At 49.9% G+C, this 20,722-nt stretch overlaps 9 protein-coding genes and 1 non-coding gene across 10 annotated transcripts; 6 read left to right on the forward strand and 4 right to left on the reverse strand.

Moving 5' to 3' along the window:
- Positions 1–3: 3 nt before the first annotated feature.
- BGZ61DRAFT_429880 (uncharacterized protein) lies at positions 4–1,023 on the forward strand (the record flags this gene model as incomplete). Its single annotated transcript, XM_046243788.1, has 1 exon — positions 4–1,023. The coding sequence occupies exon 1, from the start codon at positions 79–81 to the stop codon at positions 1,021–1,023; it is 945 nt and encodes a 314-aa protein (XP_046098046.1). The 5' UTR covers positions 4–78.
- An 834-nt stretch (positions 1,024–1,857) lies between these two features.
- Positions 1,858–2,988, forward strand: BGZ61DRAFT_429882 (ketopantoate reductase PanE/ApbA-domain-containing protein; the record flags this gene model as incomplete). The annotated part of the gene is made up of 4 exons (XM_046243789.1): positions 1,858–1,901; positions 1,962–2,110; positions 2,162–2,364; positions 2,413–2,988. 4 exons carry the CDS (start codon positions 1,858–1,860, stop codon positions 2,986–2,988), a joined length of 972 nt encoding a protein of 323 aa, XP_046098047.1.
- Positions 2,989–3,404: 416 nt separating this feature from the next.
- Positions 3,405–6,208, reverse strand: BGZ61DRAFT_461071 (fungal-specific transcription factor domain-containing protein). The gene is made up of 6 exons (XM_046247088.1): positions 6,039–6,208; positions 5,145–5,981; positions 4,644–5,081; positions 4,154–4,565; positions 3,568–4,080; positions 3,405–3,505 (listed from the first exon to the last, which is right to left on the reverse strand). The coding sequence occupies exons 1-6, from the start codon at positions 6,173–6,175 to the stop codon at positions 3,419–3,421; spliced, it is 2,424 nt and encodes an 807-aa protein (XP_046098048.1). The 5' UTR covers positions 6,176–6,208; the 3' UTR covers positions 3,405–3,418.
- A 188-nt stretch (positions 6,209–6,396) lies between these two features.
- On the forward strand, positions 6,397–7,920 carry BGZ61DRAFT_461072 (mandelate racemase/muconate lactonizing enzyme domain-containing protein). Its single transcript, XM_046247089.1, has one exon. It carries the CDS (start codon positions 6,570–6,572, stop codon positions 7,839–7,841), a length of 1,272 nt encoding a protein of 423 aa, XP_046098049.1. The 5' UTR covers positions 6,397–6,569; the 3' UTR covers positions 7,842–7,920.
- Positions 7,921–8,851: 931 nt separating this feature from the next.
- On the forward strand, positions 8,852–10,535 carry BGZ61DRAFT_498220 (major facilitator superfamily domain-containing protein; the record flags this gene model as incomplete). The annotated part of the gene is made up of 5 exons (XM_046251253.1): positions 8,852–8,928; positions 8,964–9,355; positions 9,460–9,579; positions 9,646–10,433; positions 10,494–10,535. The coding sequence occupies 5 exons, from the start codon at positions 8,852–8,854 to the stop codon at positions 10,533–10,535; spliced, it is 1,419 nt and encodes a 472-aa protein (XP_046098050.1).
- Positions 10,536–11,656: 1,121 nt separating this feature from the next.
- Positions 11,657–12,833, reverse strand: BGZ61DRAFT_537882 (carbon-nitrogen hydrolase; the record flags this gene model as incomplete). The annotated part of the gene is made up of 3 exons (XM_046254588.1): positions 11,657–12,259; positions 12,325–12,700; positions 12,760–12,833. 3 exons carry the CDS (start codon positions 12,831–12,833, stop codon positions 11,657–11,659), a joined length of 1,053 nt encoding a protein of 350 aa, XP_046098051.1.
- A 630-nt stretch (positions 12,834–13,463) lies between these two features.
- On the forward strand, positions 13,464–14,804 carry BGZ61DRAFT_364726 (major facilitator superfamily domain-containing protein; the record flags this gene model as incomplete). Its single annotated transcript, XM_046241545.1, has 3 exons — positions 13,464–13,611; positions 13,660–14,069; positions 14,388–14,804. 3 exons carry the CDS (start codon positions 13,464–13,466, stop codon positions 14,802–14,804), a joined length of 975 nt encoding a protein of 324 aa, XP_046098052.1.
- Positions 14,805–16,633: 1,829 nt separating this feature from the next.
- BGZ61DRAFT_311964 (uncharacterized protein) lies at positions 16,634–17,807 on the forward strand (the record flags this gene model as incomplete). Its single annotated transcript, XM_046238822.1, has 5 exons — positions 16,634–16,775; positions 16,823–16,958; positions 17,004–17,129; positions 17,233–17,376; positions 17,423–17,807. Coding segments are annotated over 5 exons (933 nt in total), but the record flags the coding sequence as incomplete, so codon positions are not given.
- Positions 17,808–18,531: 724 nt separating this feature from the next.
- On the reverse strand, positions 18,532–19,858 carry BGZ61DRAFT_498222 (uncharacterized protein; the record flags this gene model as incomplete). Its single annotated transcript, XM_046251254.1, has 5 exons — positions 18,532–18,561; positions 18,631–19,260; positions 19,322–19,419; positions 19,449–19,600; positions 19,734–19,858. The coding sequence occupies 5 exons, from the start codon at positions 19,856–19,858 to the stop codon at positions 18,532–18,534; spliced, it is 1,035 nt and encodes a 344-aa protein (XP_046098054.1).
- A 699-nt stretch (positions 19,859–20,557) lies between these two features.
- BGZ61DRAFT_t190 lies at positions 20,558–20,652 on the reverse strand. The gene has a single exon. It is a non-coding gene; the product is annotated as a tRNA-Ile (tRNA).
- Positions 20,653–20,722: the final 70 nt, after the last annotated feature.

Raw genomic sequence — 20,722 nt, forward strand, 5'->3', positions numbered from 1 at the left:
TATCCCAGCCTACCTTAACCCCCAGTATCTACCCTTCCCCGTAAAGCATCAGTCCATCTTGACCCAGTATCAGCCATCATGTCATTCCCCAAAGTACCACCAAGCGGCGTCTGGGCCCCCACAATCACCTTCTTCGACCACAGCACTGACTCGCTGGACACGGAATCCCAAGCCAAATACTATTCGTACATGTCAAAAACTGGTCTTGCGGGACTGGTTGTGCTGGGTACCAATGCCGAGACCTTTCTTCTGACGCGTGAGGAGCGGAAGACTCTGCTCGAAACAGCCCGGAAAGCAGTCGGACCATCCTACCCCATCATGGCTGGCGTAGGTGGCCATGGAACAAAGCAGGTCTTGGAGTTTATCGCCGACGCAGCTGATGCCGGCGCAAATTATGTCCTGCTTCTGCCCCCCGCCTACTTCGGGAAGCAGACGACGCCGGCAGTTATCGACAACTTCTTTAATGATGTTGCCGCGGAGAGCGCGCTCCCTATCGTCATCTACAACTTCCCGACTGTCTGTAACGGGATTGATCTAGACTCGGCGACTATTGCCAGACTAGCCAAGACGCATAGCAAAATCGTCGGTGTGAAGCTGACTTGCGGTGCGGTAGCCAAGATCACCCGTCTTGCGGCTGAGCTCCCAGCAGATGAGTTCGCGACGTATGGAGGACAGTCGGATTTCCTGATCGGCGGCTTGGCTGCGGGCTCCATGGGAACCATCGCGGGATTCGCCAACGTGTTCCCCAAGACGATCGTGCACATCTACAACCTATACAACGAGGGCAAGTTCCAAGAGGCAATGGACTTGCACAAGAAAGCTGCGCTCGCGGAGCAGCCTTGCAAGGCCGGTATTTCATCTGTCAAGTATGCGGCGGCGCTTAACACTGCCAAGGCCGCGGGGATTGAGGGAGCCGTGGCGAAGCTGGAGCCCAGACGGCCGTACCTTGCGCCTAATGACGCCGAAAAGAAGGCTATTGAGGCGGGAATCGCGAGTCTAGTGAGCATAGAGGCTGGTCTATAGTTAAGAAATAAGTATTACTATCTGCATATGAAAGTACAGACCTCAATGCTGCTAATAATCATCCTCATTGTAGTAGTTGTGAACACTGGAAGCATATATATAGCACTACACCCAAGACCAAAAGACTAATGGTCATAAAGAGATACTTTTAAAATGTTGCATTACGTCTATTATTGGTATTCATCTTTAGGATTGGAACATATACTCGTGTGAGCGAATGGCAAAATGTATGTGTATGAATAGCAACGCTCGATATTTTAGCTATTTATGACGAGACACTTCGACGCTACTCCATCTGGCTGTACGTCTGGTTGTACATGCACATTCCCTCGGCGCTCCCACCTTAAGTTTGTGTGTACATCAGCTCAAATGCTCCGTTGGCCCGACGTTGGTGGAACAAGTCTGACATCACGGTAAGATCCCAACCACTTGTTGACTAATTCAGATGTACTAGATTACAGCGTTACACCATCCAGCTCGGCACACTCAAGTTGCTCTTACCGGTCACATATCGGAATCCCACACCCTTGACAGCGGATGGAACAGTAACACCCACCATCGCTAAATGCGGGGGGTTGGAGTCTCCGCGGCACGGATATGCACGTCGGATCGAGGTGGGTCAAGAAGAACATCCGTTATCCTACAGTAAGGCGGGTGACTTGCCGTGGTCCGATCCGACTGCAACTCCAGATGCAGTAACCCCTCAACTGGATGCGAGACGACATCCAGCTTGGACGCAGAGCCTGAAGATCCTCCGGTTATTAGCACGCTGTGAGACTTGATCCAGAGGCGTACGACAGGAGCTCTACTGACCACCCGAAAGTCTGAATCAAAATGAGCGCCCCTCCTTTAGAAGTGCTCCTCTACGGGCTGGGAGCGTATGTGATCACAAAGCAGCCGGATCTTCAAAAAGAAGCAATGCTGATATGATTGGCTAGAATCGGCTCCTTTTATGCATTCATATTGAGCCGTAGCGAGAACGTCCGCCTCACCGTTGTTGCCCGGTCTAATTATGATGCCGTCAAGGCGAATGGAATCAAGATCACAAGCCAAAACCATGGCGTACACCATTCGCGCCCCCACAAAGGTTAGTACTTATAAAATAGAAGGGTGAAAACGCACTGACATGTTGATATAGTGGTAAAAACAGCTGCCGAGGCAGGCCATAAGTTCGACTACATTGTCTGCGCACACAAAGCCATCGACCAGTCCAGCGTGCCTCCGCAGATTGAGCCTGGTGTTGATGAAAAGAGGACAACAATAGTAATCATTCAGAATGGAGTTGGTAATGAGGAACCATTTCGCAATACCTTCCCCACCACAACCATCTTATCATGCGTGGTTTGTCTACCTCCCTCCTCCGTGTCAAACATCCCTAACGCAGTTCAGACATGGGTCGGCGCACGCCAACCACAACCTGGCATAATTACGCACACCAAGTCCGAGGATATGCAAATCGGATTATACCCAAATGAAACCGCTGAGCAAGCCCAGGAGACTGCACGCCTCGACCAGTTCGCGTCGCTGTTGACTACTGGGAAAACAGTATTCCAAATTGTGCCCAACATCCAAGTGCAGCGGTGGGAAAAGGTAGTGTGGAACGCTGCATGGAATCCATTGACTACGCTCACGCTCATGGACACGCATTCTTGGCTCAGTTCGTCCGAAGACTCGACGCCGATGACGAAAAACGTGATGAAGGAAGTCATCGATGTCGCCAGGGCTCTCGATGTACCGATTGAGTATGAGTTGATAGACAGGCTTTTTGCGAGAATTTTGAGTATGCCGCCTATTGGGAGCAGTATGCGAGCGGACTACGAGAACGGAAACCCTATGGAGGTGGACATCATCCTAGGTTACCCTGTAAGAAAGGGTAGAGAGCTAGGTATTAATGTGGCCACAATCGAGACACTGTACGTCATCCTCACAGCCGTTAACAAGCGGCTCACGAGTACAAAGGAGTAGAAACCTCTTTAGAATGAGTTAAATACAATAATTTACTACTCCCATGCAGGTACAAGCCCCTTGACCAAAGCCAGAGCTGGACTACGGTACCTACCATACTTGTAGTCAAACGGTATATGACAAGACTAGATGCTTACTTGTCGTATTAAATCGGACGTGATAAATACAATAAAATAAATCATTACGAGGCATAAATTCCAATAATCAGTGTTAGGAAACTTTGTTTCCTCAACTGCTTTACTCGGACAATATGTGCGAATAGTAAAGCCCATATTATGCTGCCGAGTGATGACTGTCACTCCATGATGGAGTACATCACATCATTACAATCTATAATGCGATTGACAATTCACGCTTCCCATCAGAGCCGAGCGAAACAAGTTCAATAATGATAATATCGCTCAGCTACTAATCTTATCGTACAGAATTTTCACCAAGTATTAAACCCCGTAGCGTTGATAGTGTCCCATACGTCGCCCTGAGGAATCGCATCCAAAGTGCCCGTGCCGCCTGTGACCTGCACCGCACACCTAGTCAGTCATTCTGCTGCCTTGAGTGAAGCAAGCAAGTTCAACTTACCAGAGAATCAAACTGGCCCCAACTAGTCATGTGCGCTAAGTCACCATCTGCAACATCTATCGTACTTGTAGAAGTTGCAGGCATATCTCCACTAGGTTCAGTTCCTCCCCCTCGACAGTCAAAGTCTCGATTATCTCGCACCCCCAAGCCGCTGGTATTTACGGCCAAACTTGCATCAACAGTCCGTTGCCCTATACCCGTTTCGTTCGCTTGAGAACTTTGTGCACGCTCGGGTTGTCCCAAGCGACTCTCATCCCCAGCGGATCCTCCAGCTCGTGGGGTCGACACCGACGCGAGGTAACTATTGTTTCGAAGTACTTCAAGGCGCAATTCCTGCAAGACGACTCCGTATCGTTGCATTAGCGATCCTTTTACTGCAATGCTCTCAAGTTGAGCATGACATTTCGAGGCCAAGCGGAAATGTCTCGTGTAGCTTTCGGGAAGCTCTGACCGTTGCTGGATGGCGTAAACGTATAGGATAACAACGGCGCTGAAGCCATAATATGGGATGAACTAGTAAGGCTGATGGTTAGTTCTTTGGAAAGAATTTTATGGTAGGAGAGTAGACTGATGCAGGCGCACACACGAATAATGTACTATAAAACTCGCCGGCGGCGTTGATTCGATCAATGTGCTCGGTGATCTGCGTTGCAGCATCGATACAAATTTTAATATTTTGTTGCATTTCCTGTGGCCTAGATGACAACAACTCGCCGTGGACCCCATAGTTCGCCAGGCTTGTGAAAGACTTTAGTAAGAATGGCCTGTGAACCAGGATTTGAGCATGCCAATAGGCGAGTTTAAGAACATCGCGCTGTCGCAGGACCAGCTTGACAAACATGGCAGAGCTTCCGTCTGTATCGAGGAGATATGCGATATCTTCTCGCCATTTTGATAGCTGCCCGTTGAACTTTGCAGCAAGCGTGAAATGCTCTTCGGTTGATGGAGCGTGAATGCCGTAGAGGGCTCGCAGAATTCCAGCGAGTATTCTGGACAACCTGACAGTCCGGGTTAGCATGACAGTACCGGAAACGCTTCGAATTCTGAAAGACGTAAACAGAATAGAAGAACCTTACTTGATTTGAGCTACCGTAGCCGATGTTATTGACGGCCCAAGAACCGCTGGTGGCGGGCCAGGGCTTAGGCGAAGTTGTTCATCATCAACGCAAAGAGGCAACTCTTGGTCGATCCATTCATCATGGAATGTCATGGGCCTCCCCAGCGCGGCACTCAGGTATGTATTGAGGTTGTAGGCGCACCAGAAAGTCCGCTTCCTACACTCTCGGTCAATGTAATCGACCCGGCTCGAACTCTCAAGATCGACGCGAGATTTCCGATGTATTCCCAGCGCCAACACGAGATGTGCGGTGATCCCGAAGAGTGTCCAGCAATGGTTGAGGCGCGATTGTGCTAGTAGGTAAAAGCACTGTGTTAACCGTGCTTGAACGTTGGCCAGTCGTATCTGGCCTTTTTCCATGGATAGTTGGTGTTCTGCAACCGCAAAGAACCGAGCGCTGGACGAAGAGTCATCAACACCTTGAAAATTGTCTATTGCTAAGGTGTTACGCATTACTCACCCTGTTTCGGCCGACTCTGCAGTCCAATCTTTTGTGTCGGTTTTCGATCGGCTCCGGTAATTGTTTGATTGCGCAAACACCATAAAGAGCAAGGCAGTCCGACTCCGAGCCGACTCCTGATATAGCATAGCTCCGTTCGTCTCGTATAATTCCTCGAGCCATGCCTCTATGGATGGACGATGTAAGAAACGGTGCGTCGCGGCTGCAAAGTCAAAATACCGCCGTACCATAGACTCCGCTAGAGGCTTTGGTGGCAGGATGGCGAATGATATATCGTGCCCGGGGAGCGGTCGATCTCCAAAGTTGAAGACTGAGGAGTTCAAGTACCCTGGAGACTGGATCTGTAGCTTCTGCTGAACGCGTAAAAGAAACGAAACACCGGACGCGGGACCGACATAGTGGCCTTGCTCATCGGTTTGTGACGGCTCGGGAGAGTTGCGCATTGAATGGGGAACAATATGGTCACTTGTCTGGGCCTTGCGCGTGGCATTGTGATCCGGATTATCATCAGACCGTATCTCAGCTACGGACCGCGTCGCTGTTGTTGATACCAGGTCTAAGTCTGCAGTAACAGCCGGGGTCAACCGGGAGGATGCCATGTCGGCGAATAATTCTCTGCGATCGCCGCCATTGGAGCTACTCCCCCGTTCGGGGGTGGCCTCGATAGGCAACGACGGGCGTACTTGTCCCGACAGTTGTTTCTGCAGAGAGTTGCCACTCTCACCATCGATCGTAGGAAGAAGCTGACCCCGTCGATGGGCCGCAGTGAATTGACAGTCGAGCTTCAGGTGAGAACAGAAGACACACGGCCAAGTGCCGGAACATCGAGATTTCCGCCTTGGTACAATTGCATTAGCCGGTTCGCAGATGACAAGAGATCAGGGAACAACTCACGCTTTGCAACGATCGCAGGCTCTGCTTACGCGTGCCCGCACAGGGTCTTCTCTCGGCCGCTTCGCCGGGCGGCCGTCTTCGCGGGGGTCGGATGCGCCGTTGCTCCGAGGATATGACCTTGCTGAAGGGTCGTCCATTGTGTGATCCGATAGTCCTTGGGGGCAACTCGGAACAGCGGCATCGACGAAACTGCAGAGGAGCAATGTTGCGAGGCCTGAATCTCGGAGGAGCTCATCCGATCCGACGCCGGCATCCGCGGGAGTTGTTAGTCTGCCGATCCTTGTAAACCCCTCTATTGCGTCGCATGACACGGAAAATACTCCGAATGCAACCGCGATTTACGGCCATGACTCGCTCGCGCTGACTTGCCGAGTATTCGTACTCTGTACATACCGCGCAAACTGCCGCCGTCCGAATCAGCTCATTGCCGGGTTGTTAAAAAGACCAGTCAATTCCGTTGAATGTTTCTTAGCTCTCTGCAAACCGGCAGCCTAGCGCGTCCCACCGAGTTGTCTCTTGCAATCAGGAATCATGTCTCGCCGTGGAGTTATCAAGGATGTCATCATCACACCTGTGGCATTCCACGATATGCCCCTGCTGAATAGCGTCGGTGTGCATGAGCCGTTCGCGTTGCGCAGCATCATTGAGATCGTCACCGACGATGCGTACGGCTTGGGCGAATCCTACGGCGATTCGACCCATCTGGGCCGCCTGCAACTAGCAGCCGACCGCATCAAAGGGCGCTCAGTGTACGACACGAATTCCATTTACAAGATATGCGTCGACTGTCTGGCTGGCGACTCCAGGACTGGCGGCGATGGCATGGCCGGCATGGTCACCACGGCGTCTGTCACGGACAAAGTCTTTTCTCCTTTCGAGGTTGCCTGCCTTGATATTCAGGGAAAGATGGCCGGCGTGCCCGTGAGTGAATTGCTCGGCGGCCGCGTGAGAGACAATGTCCAATACTCAGCGTACCTGTTTTACAAGTGGGCAGGCCACCCAGGCGAGCCTGATGACGAGTATGGCGCGGCCCTTGACGCGGCTGGCGTGGTGAAACAAGCGCAGAAGATCATAGACGAGTACGGCTTCAAGGCTATCAAGCTCAAGGGTGGTGTTTTCCCGCCAGCTGAAGAGGTTGCCGCTATCAAAGCACTGCACAAGGCATTCCCTGGTCTGCCGCTGAGGCTGGATCCCAATGCTGCGTGGACTGTCGAGACCTCTAAATGGGTCGCCAAGGAACTGGAGGGAATTGTCGAGTACTTGGAAGATCCAGCCCCCGAAATTGAAGGCATGGCTGCTGTAGCAAAGGAGGCAGCGATGCCCCTGGCCACGAACATGGCCGTCGTCGCCTTCTCCCATCTCCCCCCTTCCATTCAACAAAACGCCGTCCAGGTGGTTCTCTCCGACCACCATTTCTGGGGCGGCTTGCGCAAGTCCCAAACACTAGGGGCCATCTGCGCAACCTGGGGCGTGGGACTCTCGATGCATTCCAACAGCCACTTGGGCATCTCGCTGGCCGCCATGACGCATCTGGCATCAGCCACGGTCAATCTCGACTACGCCTGCGACACGCACTGGCCGTGGAAGCCTCGCGACGAGGATGTCATTGTCGACGGCGCGTTGAAGTGGGTCGACGGCGGCCTGGATGTGCCCACTGCACCGGGGCTGGGGGTTGAGCTCGACAGGGAGAAGTTGGCACGGCTTCACCAACAATATGTTGACTGTGGGCTGCGGAAGCGAGATGATACCACCTACATGAGAAAGTTCCAGCCTGACTTTTCCGCCAAAATCCCGAAGTGGTGAGATCAAAGAGAAGGCTGGCAGTGTTACATTATTAGCTATAGATTATAAGCTCAGCACAGATATGAAACTGCATCAAGACGTGGGTCTATCAGAACTCTGTGAAATGCCAGCTCAGACACAGGTGCCAGTTGTTCCCGTTTGCCAAATGCCGGATCAATTAGCCGTAGTATGATATGCTATGCAATGTCCCAAACAGTAGAGGTAACTATCCTACGCCATTATCCATCATGTACGGACAGATGGAAGTTGCAGAAGACCATCACTGGCCAATTCACAGGTAAGAGAGTTATCGGACGGCTTATTCATGCTCAAGAAAGATAATACATCTACCAGACTGGTAGTTGAGTGCCTCATCAGGTTTACGGCTGCAACTCAACCCCAGGCCACGGATATGCATTCCTTCCGTGATGTTGATCACGATCCATCTGGCCTTTACACGGAAATGTCAATTCCTCTTCTTAGCCACGGGCATACCTTCACGGAGACGCATAATACTACGCCATAAAGCGGAGAGGCCAAGCATCGGACCTCCAACACCCATCCGACCGCCGCGGACGCGAGTGATCCGCTCGGATAGACCATCACTAGACCGCCACGGATGAGAATCGGGTCGGATGTCTTAAGCTGGAACTAGGCTTCCCCACAGAATCCGAACCTTGCAAGCGCACCAAGTTGGTCAACCTCCGGGGTTTCGGGCTGTCCCAAAGACTAGAATGCGGGGGTGGAGCTTCTCATCGTACGGTGTCATCCAAATGCGGGGAAGTCTTCTAGTTGGCGGATTTGTTCTCCTGAGCCAATGTGTCATGGGATAACAGGATCCGTTCCAGGGGCGTCCCGATATAAGAATGCTCCTGGTCTGCTGTTGTCACAGAAGTCCATAGTGCCCTGCAGCGGGTTGACGGATCTGATATAAATTCCACCGGCCAAGTCCTTGATTCCTTGGAGATTCTTGGGACAACGATACAGCATTGCCCCTTTCGTCTTTGACACGGAGTCAATCAACCAACAATATGACGAAACGAGCCGCGGGACATCGTGGCAACTCGACCAGGTCGATTTTGATCGGCTTGGCCATCAGTCTGGCAGGGTAAGTCTAGCATTTGCAGGATCTGAAGGTGAAAGTCTAATATGGGTTCCGGGCAGATTCGTGTACGGCATCGACACGGGAATCATTGCTTCGACTATCGCCCAGGCCACGTTCAAATCCTACATGTATGGCCCGACGTTGGAAAATGTCGCTGTCAAAGGTGGCATTGTCTCTGGTTACTATGCTGGATACGCCTTTGGTAGCGGTGGCGCTGCGTACTGCATGGACAAGATGTCGCGACGCTGGACCCTCCTTTTCGGCGCAACTGTCAGCGTTATAGGCGCCATACTACAAACCGCAGCTCAGAACCCAGCTATGATGATTGTTGGGCGCGCTTTCTCGGGCTTTTCAACCGGCATGGTTTACCCGACTGCCCCAGTATACCTGGCCGAGCTCTCACCACCCGAGAATCGCGGGTTTCTTGTCGGTCTGAAGGGGTAAGATAATTATCCACACCTCACCATTCTCACCCCGACTAACAAAACTCCTGTCTCATGAATACCCTCGGGTTCTTCGTCGCTGGATGGGTAGGTTATGCAGGGTCTTTTGCGGTCGGTGACCTTCAATGGCGAATCCCGCTCGCGACGCAAATCCCCCCTGCACTATTGCTGGCCATCATGACCATCTTCCTGCCATGCTCCCCACGCTGGCGTAAGTGATTTCCGTCTGTTTTAGAACCATAAAAAGTAGTCCAGGATCTAATCAATTTCTTTCTAGTGGCGTCAAAAGAGCGATACGATGAAGCCAAGAAAGTCATGTACTCGCTCCACGCCCACCGCGGTTCCGAGGTGCTCGAGGCCGAATTCGCTGAAATGTGCAGCCAAATCCAGCTCGAAGCAAGCACTAGGAGCCAGGCCAGGTTCACCAACTTGTTTACTCGCAAGTACATCCGCCGTACCCTGCTGGCCTGCTTGACCGTCAACATGATGAAGCTCTCTGGATCAAACATTATCCAAAACTACCAGTCCATCATGTACAACTCTCTGGGTTATGAAGGACAGACCGTGCTTCTCATCGGTGCCCTTTACGGATTCATGGCTGTTGTTGGCCAAATCATCAATGTCTTTTTCGTTGCGGACCACTGGACCCGACGAACTACAGTCATTGCAGGAAGCTACTCCCTCGCTCTCCTACTTTCAGTTTTGACAGCACTGTCAAAGTACTTCCAAGACGATCACAATCCTGCGGGCTCACGCGCGGGAGTTGCGTTCATCTTCTTGTTCGCGTTTGCATACTCATTCTACTTCAACAGTGTGAACTGGGTTCTCGTTGCGGAAATCTTCCCGCTCGACCTCCGTGGAGTCGGTGTCGGTTTCTCGGTTTTCACGCAGGCCGTCACAGCAATCTGGCTTTCCTACGCGGCATCTTATGCTTTCGACGCCATCGCATGGAAATTCTATTTCGTGTTCATCGCCTGCAACGTGTTTGCGGGAACCATCTATTTCTTCTTCCTCCCGGAAACTCGCTTCCTTACTCTTGAAGAGGTCGCAGCTCAGTTTGGTGATGTGATCGTTGATCACCAGGGGAAACTGGCACCTGAGGATATCACTGCTAATGGTGATAAGTCTGAGGTTCTGATGGACCATGTTGAGAAGCCGCGAACATGATTAGCATTCCCGACTTGGCCGAACTTTATAGCTCATTCCGAAATAGTAAATATTCACTAACATGGCCCTCATTCAAGTTTATTCTGACTCTTGTTGTGCAAGTGCGGGATGGGCAGGTCTCCCAGACATACACAGATATATATTTACCTGAGTACAATGTCCGCACTCGTAATCTCTTCTGGCAAGAAATTTTATATCGCCTGCATGTATTCATTGGGACTGAGCTGGAATGCTATCGGCTACTAACATCGGCCCAGGTAGCGTCCCTCTCCAAATCGCTTAGCTGTCGCCCTCCCCACCCAGCATGAGTTGTTGTATAATGTTCCGAAGTGCTAGCATGCAATACAATTTCCTCTTCTTGTTCTCTATGCGATGCACACACGAAAAATTTGGATCTACGCCATGGAGTGTTAGACACCTGATCCACACCCACTAATCGGCAACCAAACACTCAGGTTGAAGGCATATATTTATTATTTTATTTAATAACATGAAATGCGCATGCTAAGGCTTGGCCTTTATGATTAATTCGTAAAGCTTGATATCGTGTATAATTATCTCAAATCTTCATGATTAGCGTGTGTACCTATTTGTGTAAATAATAAACTGTTTGCGAATAACCGACAGCGATCATCGTCGAGGAGTATTTAATGGGTTCTAAATCGCACTAGACAGTAAGAAAACCATAGATCCCGCTGTTGGTGTTATATGTAACTTATGATAAATTCCCAGGCCTTGCGGAATGGACGTATCGTCGAACTACTCTTGATCCTCACATCTTGCTCAGTGAACCACCGTTACTGTAGGCGGACCAGCTTGTCGTCCAGCTTTAAATCCAGTGCTCAATAAAGCGTGAATGGACACCACAATTACTCATTCTTTTTAAGACTTAAAGCCATTCCGGAAGAATATAAAGGTATTATCTATGGATTGTGTTCTTATAATTCGCTCGGCGCTGCGAGATGCTTCGCCCGCAGTGTAGGGTAGGCTAATTAGCCTGGGTGATTAGCTGGACTCGAAGAGCCGAGCCGGGATTGAGCTCAGATTCCGTGTCTAAACCAAGTTGTCCGTTCTTTAATTCCGTGACTATTCAATTGTAAATCTATTCTGATAGTAAAATATTACTCTTCCTCCAACTGTGGGAAACGAGAAACATGGCAATACTCATCATCCACGCTATCAGCTACAACGTGAGGCTTGATATCGTTCCTCACCACCAAGCTAAAGATATCCGGTCTGGAATAGTGACCAACTGGATCCACCCACTGCTTTGCCCTGTAGATTTCATTAAAAGCCAGATCACAGTACACAAGGCCCTCCCAGTCAGCCGGCACCGGCTCCGTTAGGGCTCGTCCATCAGGTGCAATGATAACCGTGAATCCACCACCCTTGACAGCTGTATGCGGTAGCTCCTCTCCTGGGGCAACGCCATTGTCCAGACCGTTGGCCTTCAGTCCCTTCTCGGATTGAGTCATTGACGCTAAGAGGACGAAAACTCCGCCCTCAATGGCAAGCGTATGAGTTGCCATGCGGCAGGCTTCCACGGTGTTGAAGAAGGGCATGTTTCCGACAGGAGGGAAGAGGCAAGGCCACGAAGCTACGTGAATTTGCTCGCGCTGGAAGTAAGTGTTGTACTTGAGAAGAGGCTGCAGATGTTCAAAACACTGAAGCCCACCAATGCGGCCGATGGGAGTTTGCACAACGTTTTTGGCACAATCCCCAGACTGGACAAGTCAGCGAGAATCCACGAGGTAAAGCACTACGGCAGAGTAGAAACATGACCACTTACCGCATCTCCAAAAACGATACGCTCAGGGCCCGTTGGCTTGAACTTCCTGCGATGCAAGAGGACATCGCCCTGGGGTCCAATGAACGTCTGAGCCATGTAGAGGCTGCCTCCGTCGCGCTCCGCAATTCCGATCACAACCATGATTCCCGCAGCCCGAGCCGCTTTCCGAATGCTTGCCATGTGGGTTGAACCCACTGACACGCAGTTTTGATAGTAGCGAAGCATGTAGTCGTTGACGACCTTTGTGGTGTGCGCAAAGATGAAGGTAGGGTATCCCGGAATCCAAAGTTCAGGAAAGGCAATGAGTTCTGCACCATTTTTACCAGCCTCGGTGATGAGATCGCACGTTTTCTTGACTGCGGCCTCAACATCAAACCTAAATATGCTTAATTAGCGCCTCTGAAATGGTATTTGTAGGGGTTTGGTGAGTCTTACCAGCAAGGCTCGGCTTGCACTGCCGCAACCTTAATGGTGCGAGACGGGTCCAAATCAACGGATGGAGTGGTCATGTTTCTTGGGTTTCAATGTGAAGAGAGATAATTAAACTGGGAGCTTTCTTAGGTCGAGAATGTGGAGAGCAGTGTCTGGGATGCTGAAGTCCATTTTGGCTATGGGACACCGCATATATATGTTTTGAGTGCTGTTGCGCTCTCTCTATCTTATCAATGCCACTATGATGAGCGTATATCAACTGCCGCCTTCTATCGCGTCGACCTTGATCTCGCGTCGTCTTGATAACCGATAACTTACCTGGCGGAATTTGGCTTCCGCATGTGCTTCTCACAGTCTAAGAGCAGATAACAGTCCAGGCCATCTTATCAGGGACCAGATTTGGAATTCGCTCACAGTTAGCGCCCCCATTTGACCCCACAGAAACCATAGATAAGAGTCCAGATGGGAGGAAATCAACTTCCGATGCATATCAAGCTAATCAGGAGAAGTCATGATCGCACCTCAATCAGAGCAGTATTCCAGTTAAATAGGATTGAAGAGAGCCATTAAAGAGCATCGACGCCGAATTTAATTGCCTGACATCTCTTCAAACTCACCATATCAGACAAATTGTGACCTACTCCCACCCAATGGAAGAATACAAGACAGCGAAAACCGGTGCATCGACACCCACGGAGGAAATCGACATGGGAGTGGGGACATATATACCCGTCTCCTGGGCTCGATATGTTCCTGGGCCATCGCCTACTTACCGGTACAAGGGATTATCTCCCAGAACGTCTCGAAGCGGTGTTGTCGCCTGCGGTTGTGCTTGTTTGATGCTTTCTGGCCTTAGTTAGTAGACCTCTTCCTTCAAACGACATAGCTGACTCGCGTTCTTAGATGTTGCACTTATGGGCAGCGTTTCCTCCATCCCATCCTACTTGGCTCGAATTGGCCTTGACGACGGTACGAAGCATAGCGAGCTGCTAATCGGTGTGGTCAACGCCATCTACTGGGTCGGCGTCATAATCGGGGCTCTTCTCATCAGTCCGATTTCCGACAGTATTGGCCGCAGAAGAGCCCTCGTCTGTGCTGGAGTGTACGCCATGTTCATCATCCCGATATTCGCTGGCCTCCAAAACTTTGCTTGGGCTCTATCTCTCAGATTCTTGAACGGATTAGCAACGGGTGCCTTTGATGCCGTGGGTCTGAATTGGTCGGCCGAGTCTTCAGCATCTAACCACCGCGGACGCGCAATCGGCCTACATATGTGCTGTGCAGCGCTGGGTGCCAGCCAGTCGTACTTTCTCGTCTACGGCATCTCGAAGGCAACCGACGGAGAAATTGTGTGGAGATTCCCGATTGCCTACCAGTGTTTCTTCGTGTTGCTTGTTCTTTTCCTTGTTTGGTTTCTCCCAGAATCCCCTCGATGGCTCGTCCGAGTGGGGCTGGTTGAAGAAGCCCGTGAGGTTCTTGTTGCGATGCAAGCTGATAGGGCCAGTACCGTTGAAGTCGCTGAGAAGGTGGACGATGAAGTTGCCGCTATTCGGCGCACATTGGAGCAAGAGCTGGTAAACAACTCGTCGGCCACTTACTTCAGCATGCTCTTCATCGAAGATGAGTACCAGACTGTCCGTCGCACTTGGTCCGCACTCTTTGTTCAGTTCGCCACTCAGGCCATGGTTGGCGTTGGTGTGGTCTCTGGCTACGGCATCAAGATCTTCCAAACTGGTGGATGGTCGAATGATCTCGCAGCCCTGCTCTCTGGCGTCGGTATTGTTATCCAGGCTGCCTTCGGATTCCCCGGCGCTTTTTGCGCCGATAAGATTGGCCGTCGAAATGCCTTCATATACGGCGCCTTGGCTGGTTCCGTTCTTTTGGCCTTTATCGGCATGTGCGGCCACTTCGTTGCAAACAACGTGGATACCGATTTGCCCCTAGCAAAGAGCTATAGCTCTGCAGTCGTTGCCTTGGTGATGATCTGGTCGGCTCAGTTTGGATTGACTTGGTGTAAGTACCCTCTCACTAAACACGGAACTCGCTAATATGCAGTAGTATGGGCGCCTTTTACGTATCCTTCTGAGATTTTCCCTGCACGATCCAGAGCAAGAGGCAGTTCCATTGGCATTGTTGGTTTAGGTCTGGGCTCTTTCGTTATCAACATGATTTCGCCCTATATCTTTGCTGCGATCGGATACAAAGCCATGTTTTTATTCTGCGGTTTGAGTCTCCTCGTCGCTCTTATTTCTTACTTGTGGTTGCCGGAAACAGCAAACAAGACGCTGGAAGACATTGATCATCTATACGACTAGTCATAGACTTGAAGCTGCAGTATCTAGATTGTTGATAGTATAATATTGCATTAAATAAGTTGCGTATTGGACATGATTCATCGGGATGTTAAACAGTCCGTAGTATAAAATGCAATTCGGCATCAAATATTTCGTCTGTCATGAATGTTTCCATGGGCGGCCCAACTCTTATCATCAACCTGGCATGCATACCTAGGTACTAATTGTCGAGCATAGATAAGGCCCACTCTGTGATTGGACGCCACTTATCTTTATTTTATCAGGGCCTAACTTGGGGCAAGCTACTTATACCCGGCCTGGCAGACGGAGCCATGTTTTCGAAAAGTCTCAAGACATGCCATAAGTTGTGAAAGTCTCTTGATTCCGGTTATTGCAAAATATCCGAGTTTTCGCTGCCGTCTTCGCTGATCTGGTATTGGTCTTCGAGGTCGTAACGTACGTTCTACACCCATTTGTTAATGGGGATTGACATGGTTGCTCACTTATATCGAAGGCCGATGCTTCATCCCCTGCGGTCACTGGGTGTAAGAAGGGCCACATCGACGTCTTTGAAATGAGCTCAAACGCGCATCCTACGGGCCTCGCCCAGAGGACTCGCCGATCTGCTCCTCGGGTGACAAGCGCCTGTCGTACTTGCAAGCAGCGTCGCTCCAAATGCGACGGCACCCGGCCAAAGGTATGAATGGAAAAAATCCTCCTTTCTGCAGGCGCTGCCTAAGTTTTATCACTAAACCCCTCACTATGATCAGTGTTCAAGCTGTCTGGAAAACTCGCGCGAATGTGGCTATGAAGGCACTGATCTTCGTAAGGCAAGGCACACGACGCTCGAGTTTAATGCTCTCAACAATCGTATCGCATACCTTGAACAGCAGCTAAAAAGTCTTCAAACAACCCAGAAAGAGGAGGCCCTCGACAGTCCCTTGAGTGTCGATGCAGCCCTAGACAGTATACCCAGCATCCACCTTGTCAAAGTTGTTCAAAATGGAAGGCTCTGCGATCCATCTTCAGCGACCGAAAACTCTGGGCGGATGCGGTCGCCAGAAGATTCTGGGCCCTCGATCCAACACTCAGGCATCCTTGAAATCTCGCCATGGGATGCTTTGGATTCAACGGACGCATGGATGGACGAGAACCCGCTTTGGACTTCTTGGGATAAAGATCAAATATCCCTCGTTCGCGACTACCTTGCTACAAAGCTCCCACAACTGCAAACTGATCAGAAAAATGGCAAGACATTTTATGTTGGACCAACCAGCAATTTACATCTGCTTAACGATAGTCCAGTGGATTCCAAAGTGTCGACAATGACGACTCTACCAACCGCGAGGATATTGGAAGAACCCAAGTCACTCAGGGCTCACGAGAATCAATTGCTGGAGATCTTCCGAACGCAAATTCACCCCACATTCCCTATTTTAGGAGATCAGTGTGTGCTACAACTTTCACAAGTGGTCTCTCAAGCGGCGTCACACTCACTCCTCTTTTACTCTATCCTCGGTGCTGCCTCATTCTTTTCGGGGGAAGACTCTTTTGCTCAATGGGGATATTCCAGAACCGATGTTCTAGACGTCTATACAGAAAAGTTCAGAGCCCAAGCCGGGAAAGAGCTAGAGAATTGCTGCTTTCAAAACGTTAAAGCATTCCTACTGAGGGCGTATCTGGACGCTCTCCGGGGAAAATTAGAATCCGCCACAATATTTAACAGTAAGTACCGCTATGCATTGGCAATACATCAACTTACACAATTGAAGGCATAGCTTGCGCCATGGCAAAACGTTTAGGGCTGCACGTAGATTGCACTGCTGCTGAAGCACAGGCATCTATTCCCTCTCCGCAACAGACGAGGGAGCGACTGGCAATATTTTGGGCCACCCTTTGGTTTGACAGGTATTTTTATTCTTAGTCTGACAAAAACATGGCTGACAAACACAGACGACTCGCAATCCTTGAAGGACGGGCTTGTCATATCGATCACGTTGACATCTCGAGCCCACGGCCCTTAGAACAGATGAAGGCAAAGGACAATTATCCCGGCCTCCCGCTATCCCTAGAACTTGTGTATGCTTGCCAAGTCGAATTTTACCATCTCCAAGATGTGACCTTGATCAAGTTGTGAGCTTGGAATTCTCCTCATTATTGCCGATAAGGCTAATTTGAGTAGATACGCCTTTTCACACGCTTCCACGAAAGAAGATGCGACTTCAGAAGGCCACCTGAACTATATTTCATGGTTTTCTTCATTGCCGAACACTATGAAGGACATATCCAACGGGAAGCCGTTTCACCCAAGTTTTCTATCATTTCAGTAAGTCCATTACGTGCCGGCTACTAGCCCATATTCACCGCAATAGCATCGGTTTCCATGCAGGACTCATTCTCCTGCACCGCACCTCTCTTAATGAGGTTGGAAGAGGCGCAGAGCTGTCTAACCAGAGATGCCGCGAATCTGCCGCCACAATTACGACATTGTTGAAATCCTATTACGGACATTTTAAGGAATCTGTAGCGGACCCGATGGTTCTCCACGCGGCTTTCACGGCTGCGCTCGTCCATCTCGTATTGCTTCTAGACCCAGATATCGTGACGTATAGGTCATCTTTGAAAGCGCTTCGATCGACAACGCGGATCCTCTCCGAGTTTTCACACACTTCGCCCTACGCTGCAAATATTCTGACGGATTTACAAGAATTTGCAACTCGGTGGTCTATCCTCCCCGCAAACTCACCCAAATTCTGGACGCACGCCTTTTCCGAGGGATCAGACTGGGAATCCCCATGAGCTAACGGGATGTGTATTTGTTATATCCCACCTCCAGGTTTAATCATCGACAGCTGAGATTTGGTGACTAGGGTAAGGCCCACTTGTAGGCCACCCGTTATCGCGAGGGAGCAAGACGGTGGCCGAATCTGCAGATCTACGCTTCCAAGACACGACGGGATTGTTGGGTCCATAAAATCAAGCAACAATTTGTTCATTTCTCGGGCTGTGTGGGTGGCCTAACCCTTTAATTTTCAATGAGGGACATAACTCGAGATGGGAGAAATACAACTGCTTGGATTTACAGTTTCGGTTACGGCAACTGGACATGGTGTTTCGGCTAACACGAACGATACTGTCAATTCTGAAAGAAACAGGCTCCCGGATGATACCCGCGCATATTTCGATGTTCATCATCACAAAATAGGCATCCTGAGCCCTCATGGTCTATTGTTAAGCTGTCGTGACGTAGCATACTTTGAGGGTTGTAAAATAGGAATGAGAGCGCTATGTTCCATCCGTGAAGATATAGTCAAAGGGATCTGGAGTGACAAATGTATTTGACGCACGTTCGGTTCCCAATGCGACTAGTAATACTTGATACCAAATGATAGAATTCTCAAAACGGCAAATGCATAACTATTCGACCAGCCAACTTGGACGCATCCCTTCTCGTGACACAAACACAAAGTCTGAGTTTATTTCAACTCCACTGAATGATGGGCTTTATGACCTTGAGGGGACGTGTTAGCCTCTTGACTACAGAAGTAGATTGAAAAACTGCGGGATATGGAGAGCTTACTATGCCTGAATGCATATCATCAATTGCCTTCTGCAACTCAGAAAAGGGATAGACTTTGCAAAGCCTATCAATTGGAAAATCCCCTGCCTGATGCATGGCAATTAGGTGAAGAATGAGCTCAGTGTGGTTCGATTCCCCTTCGATAACTCCAATAAACTTCTTATTTTCAAGGAGAAATTCAAGCGCGTTGAGTTTAATCTTAGCACCTGCTATTAGGACACCAACTAAAACAACTATACCGGGAGGACGAATTGATGCAATGACGCTCTCAATGACCTTCGGGATTCCCGTACAGTCAATGGCTAATGAAGAGCCGCCGTCGGTGAGGATTTTAATTGCTTTCACGACGTCATTTTCCTCAATCGAGTTTATCGTGTCGGTTGCTCCAAGTTCCTTTGCCAGATCTAGCCAGGATTGAACGACATCCACAGCAATGATCCGACTAACTTTCAGGTACTTTGCGGCCATCAAAGCAGTAAACCCAACGCTGCCGAGACGAAAGAGGACTAACGAGTCTTCTTTCTTTAGCTTCAGAATGTTCAGCACCGTACCCGCTCCCGTTTGAAAGTCACATCCAAGGGGACCGTAGAGATGCATTGCATCTAGATTAGAACATTTAACAACGCACATCTCGTTGACAACCGACATTTTTGCAAACGACGATTGGCCAGCCAAAGTATTGACTCCTTACGGAGAGGCTAGTTTTAAGACTCGCAAGAGTGCTCCTATCACTGAGTCGAACCGCATGGTGATTGACTTGTGGGTGAGTGTAGCAGAAGGCCGGATGACCTGTAGTGCAAGGCTGACATTCCCCGCACGTATTAAGGAAAGGGTTATAGCATCGCCCACTTCGAGGTCACCGTTCTTTACCTTGTTGCCGATAGCACGCACAGTTCCAGCGCCTTCGTGTCCAAAGATGGCCGGGAATTCTATCATGAGAAGAAGGCGTTGCTGGAGCACAACATCGAGTCTTGAAGGCCTCTCGCGCTGCCTTTACTGCTGCCTCGACGTCTTCTTCACGGCCCTCTTCAATTTGGATAATTTCTTTGCCTGTAGCTGGGTTCTCAGCGGCGATTGCATTACCACCAGTGAATTTTCGGAACTCATTGTTGATGAGGATTCCCGTCGGATTCGAGACTTCGCGGCCAGCAATTCTGACCACCTTGGACGATGCCGTGCTGGCAAAGCGCATGTGGTTCAAGGGCCATGAAAGCTGAGCTGGCGACATAGCGGCAGCGTGTCTGAGGCGCGTCAAGCTCTTGAAAGACGCCATCCTGTGAATGTTATTGGACTATCGGTGGTAGACTTGGATTACAAAAGCATCATAAGCCGAAGCAGAATACATTCTCTGATTATAAGACACGATGGATTCAAGCTAAGTGAAGTGTGGGGTTTATCTCCGGGTATATCGATTGTAGCTTCGATTATGTGCTCTCGGTTACTTAAATGATTGCACAGCTGCCAAGAAATGTCTCGGCTGTGGAACACTCTCATTCCATGTCTCAGACAAATTCGCATGAAATATGATCCAATGCATCCTACTTGGGAGATCAGATAGATATTGAGTACTTGTTATGGACGCGACTGACCGGTCGGGGTCTGGCTTGATTCCTCTTTTTCAACTCTCCGCTTTGAACGGTCTTGAGCGTTATGAACATCAATATTCGGAGTATTTTGTTTCATTAGAAAATACTCCAGGTCAGACAGAATTTTTGAAAGTTTTCACTGTTGGACAGTACCGTGCAAATAACGAGTGTGCACCGGAAGCAGATAAAAGGACAAAATATCGCCGTGCAGATGCTGAACAGAGAATGCGCATCGCGACTGCGCGATCCACCCCAGCCAGAGTTGACTGGCAAAAAGACAGGCAAGAATCGTCACCAGATGCAAAAAGATCAAAAAAAACTGGATGGCATCAAGAGACTATTGCTCCCGGCAGGGCTTGAACCTGCGACCCTCGCATCACCAACACTGGCAATAGAAGTATTAGTACGATGCTCTAACCAACTGAGCTACGGAAGCCGTCCAGTGGTCAAGCGGATGACCCGCTCTCGGATGATGACGGCTGCGATAATTAGAGCATTAGAATTGG

The sequence above is a fragment of the Ilyonectria robusta genome (genome assembly GCF_021365365.1).
Source record: "Ilyonectria robusta strain PMI_751 chromosome Unknown BGZ61scaffold_26, whole genome shotgun sequence".
NCBI classification, from domain to species: Eukaryota; Fungi; Ascomycota; class Sordariomycetes; order Hypocreales; family Nectriaceae; genus Ilyonectria; species Ilyonectria robusta.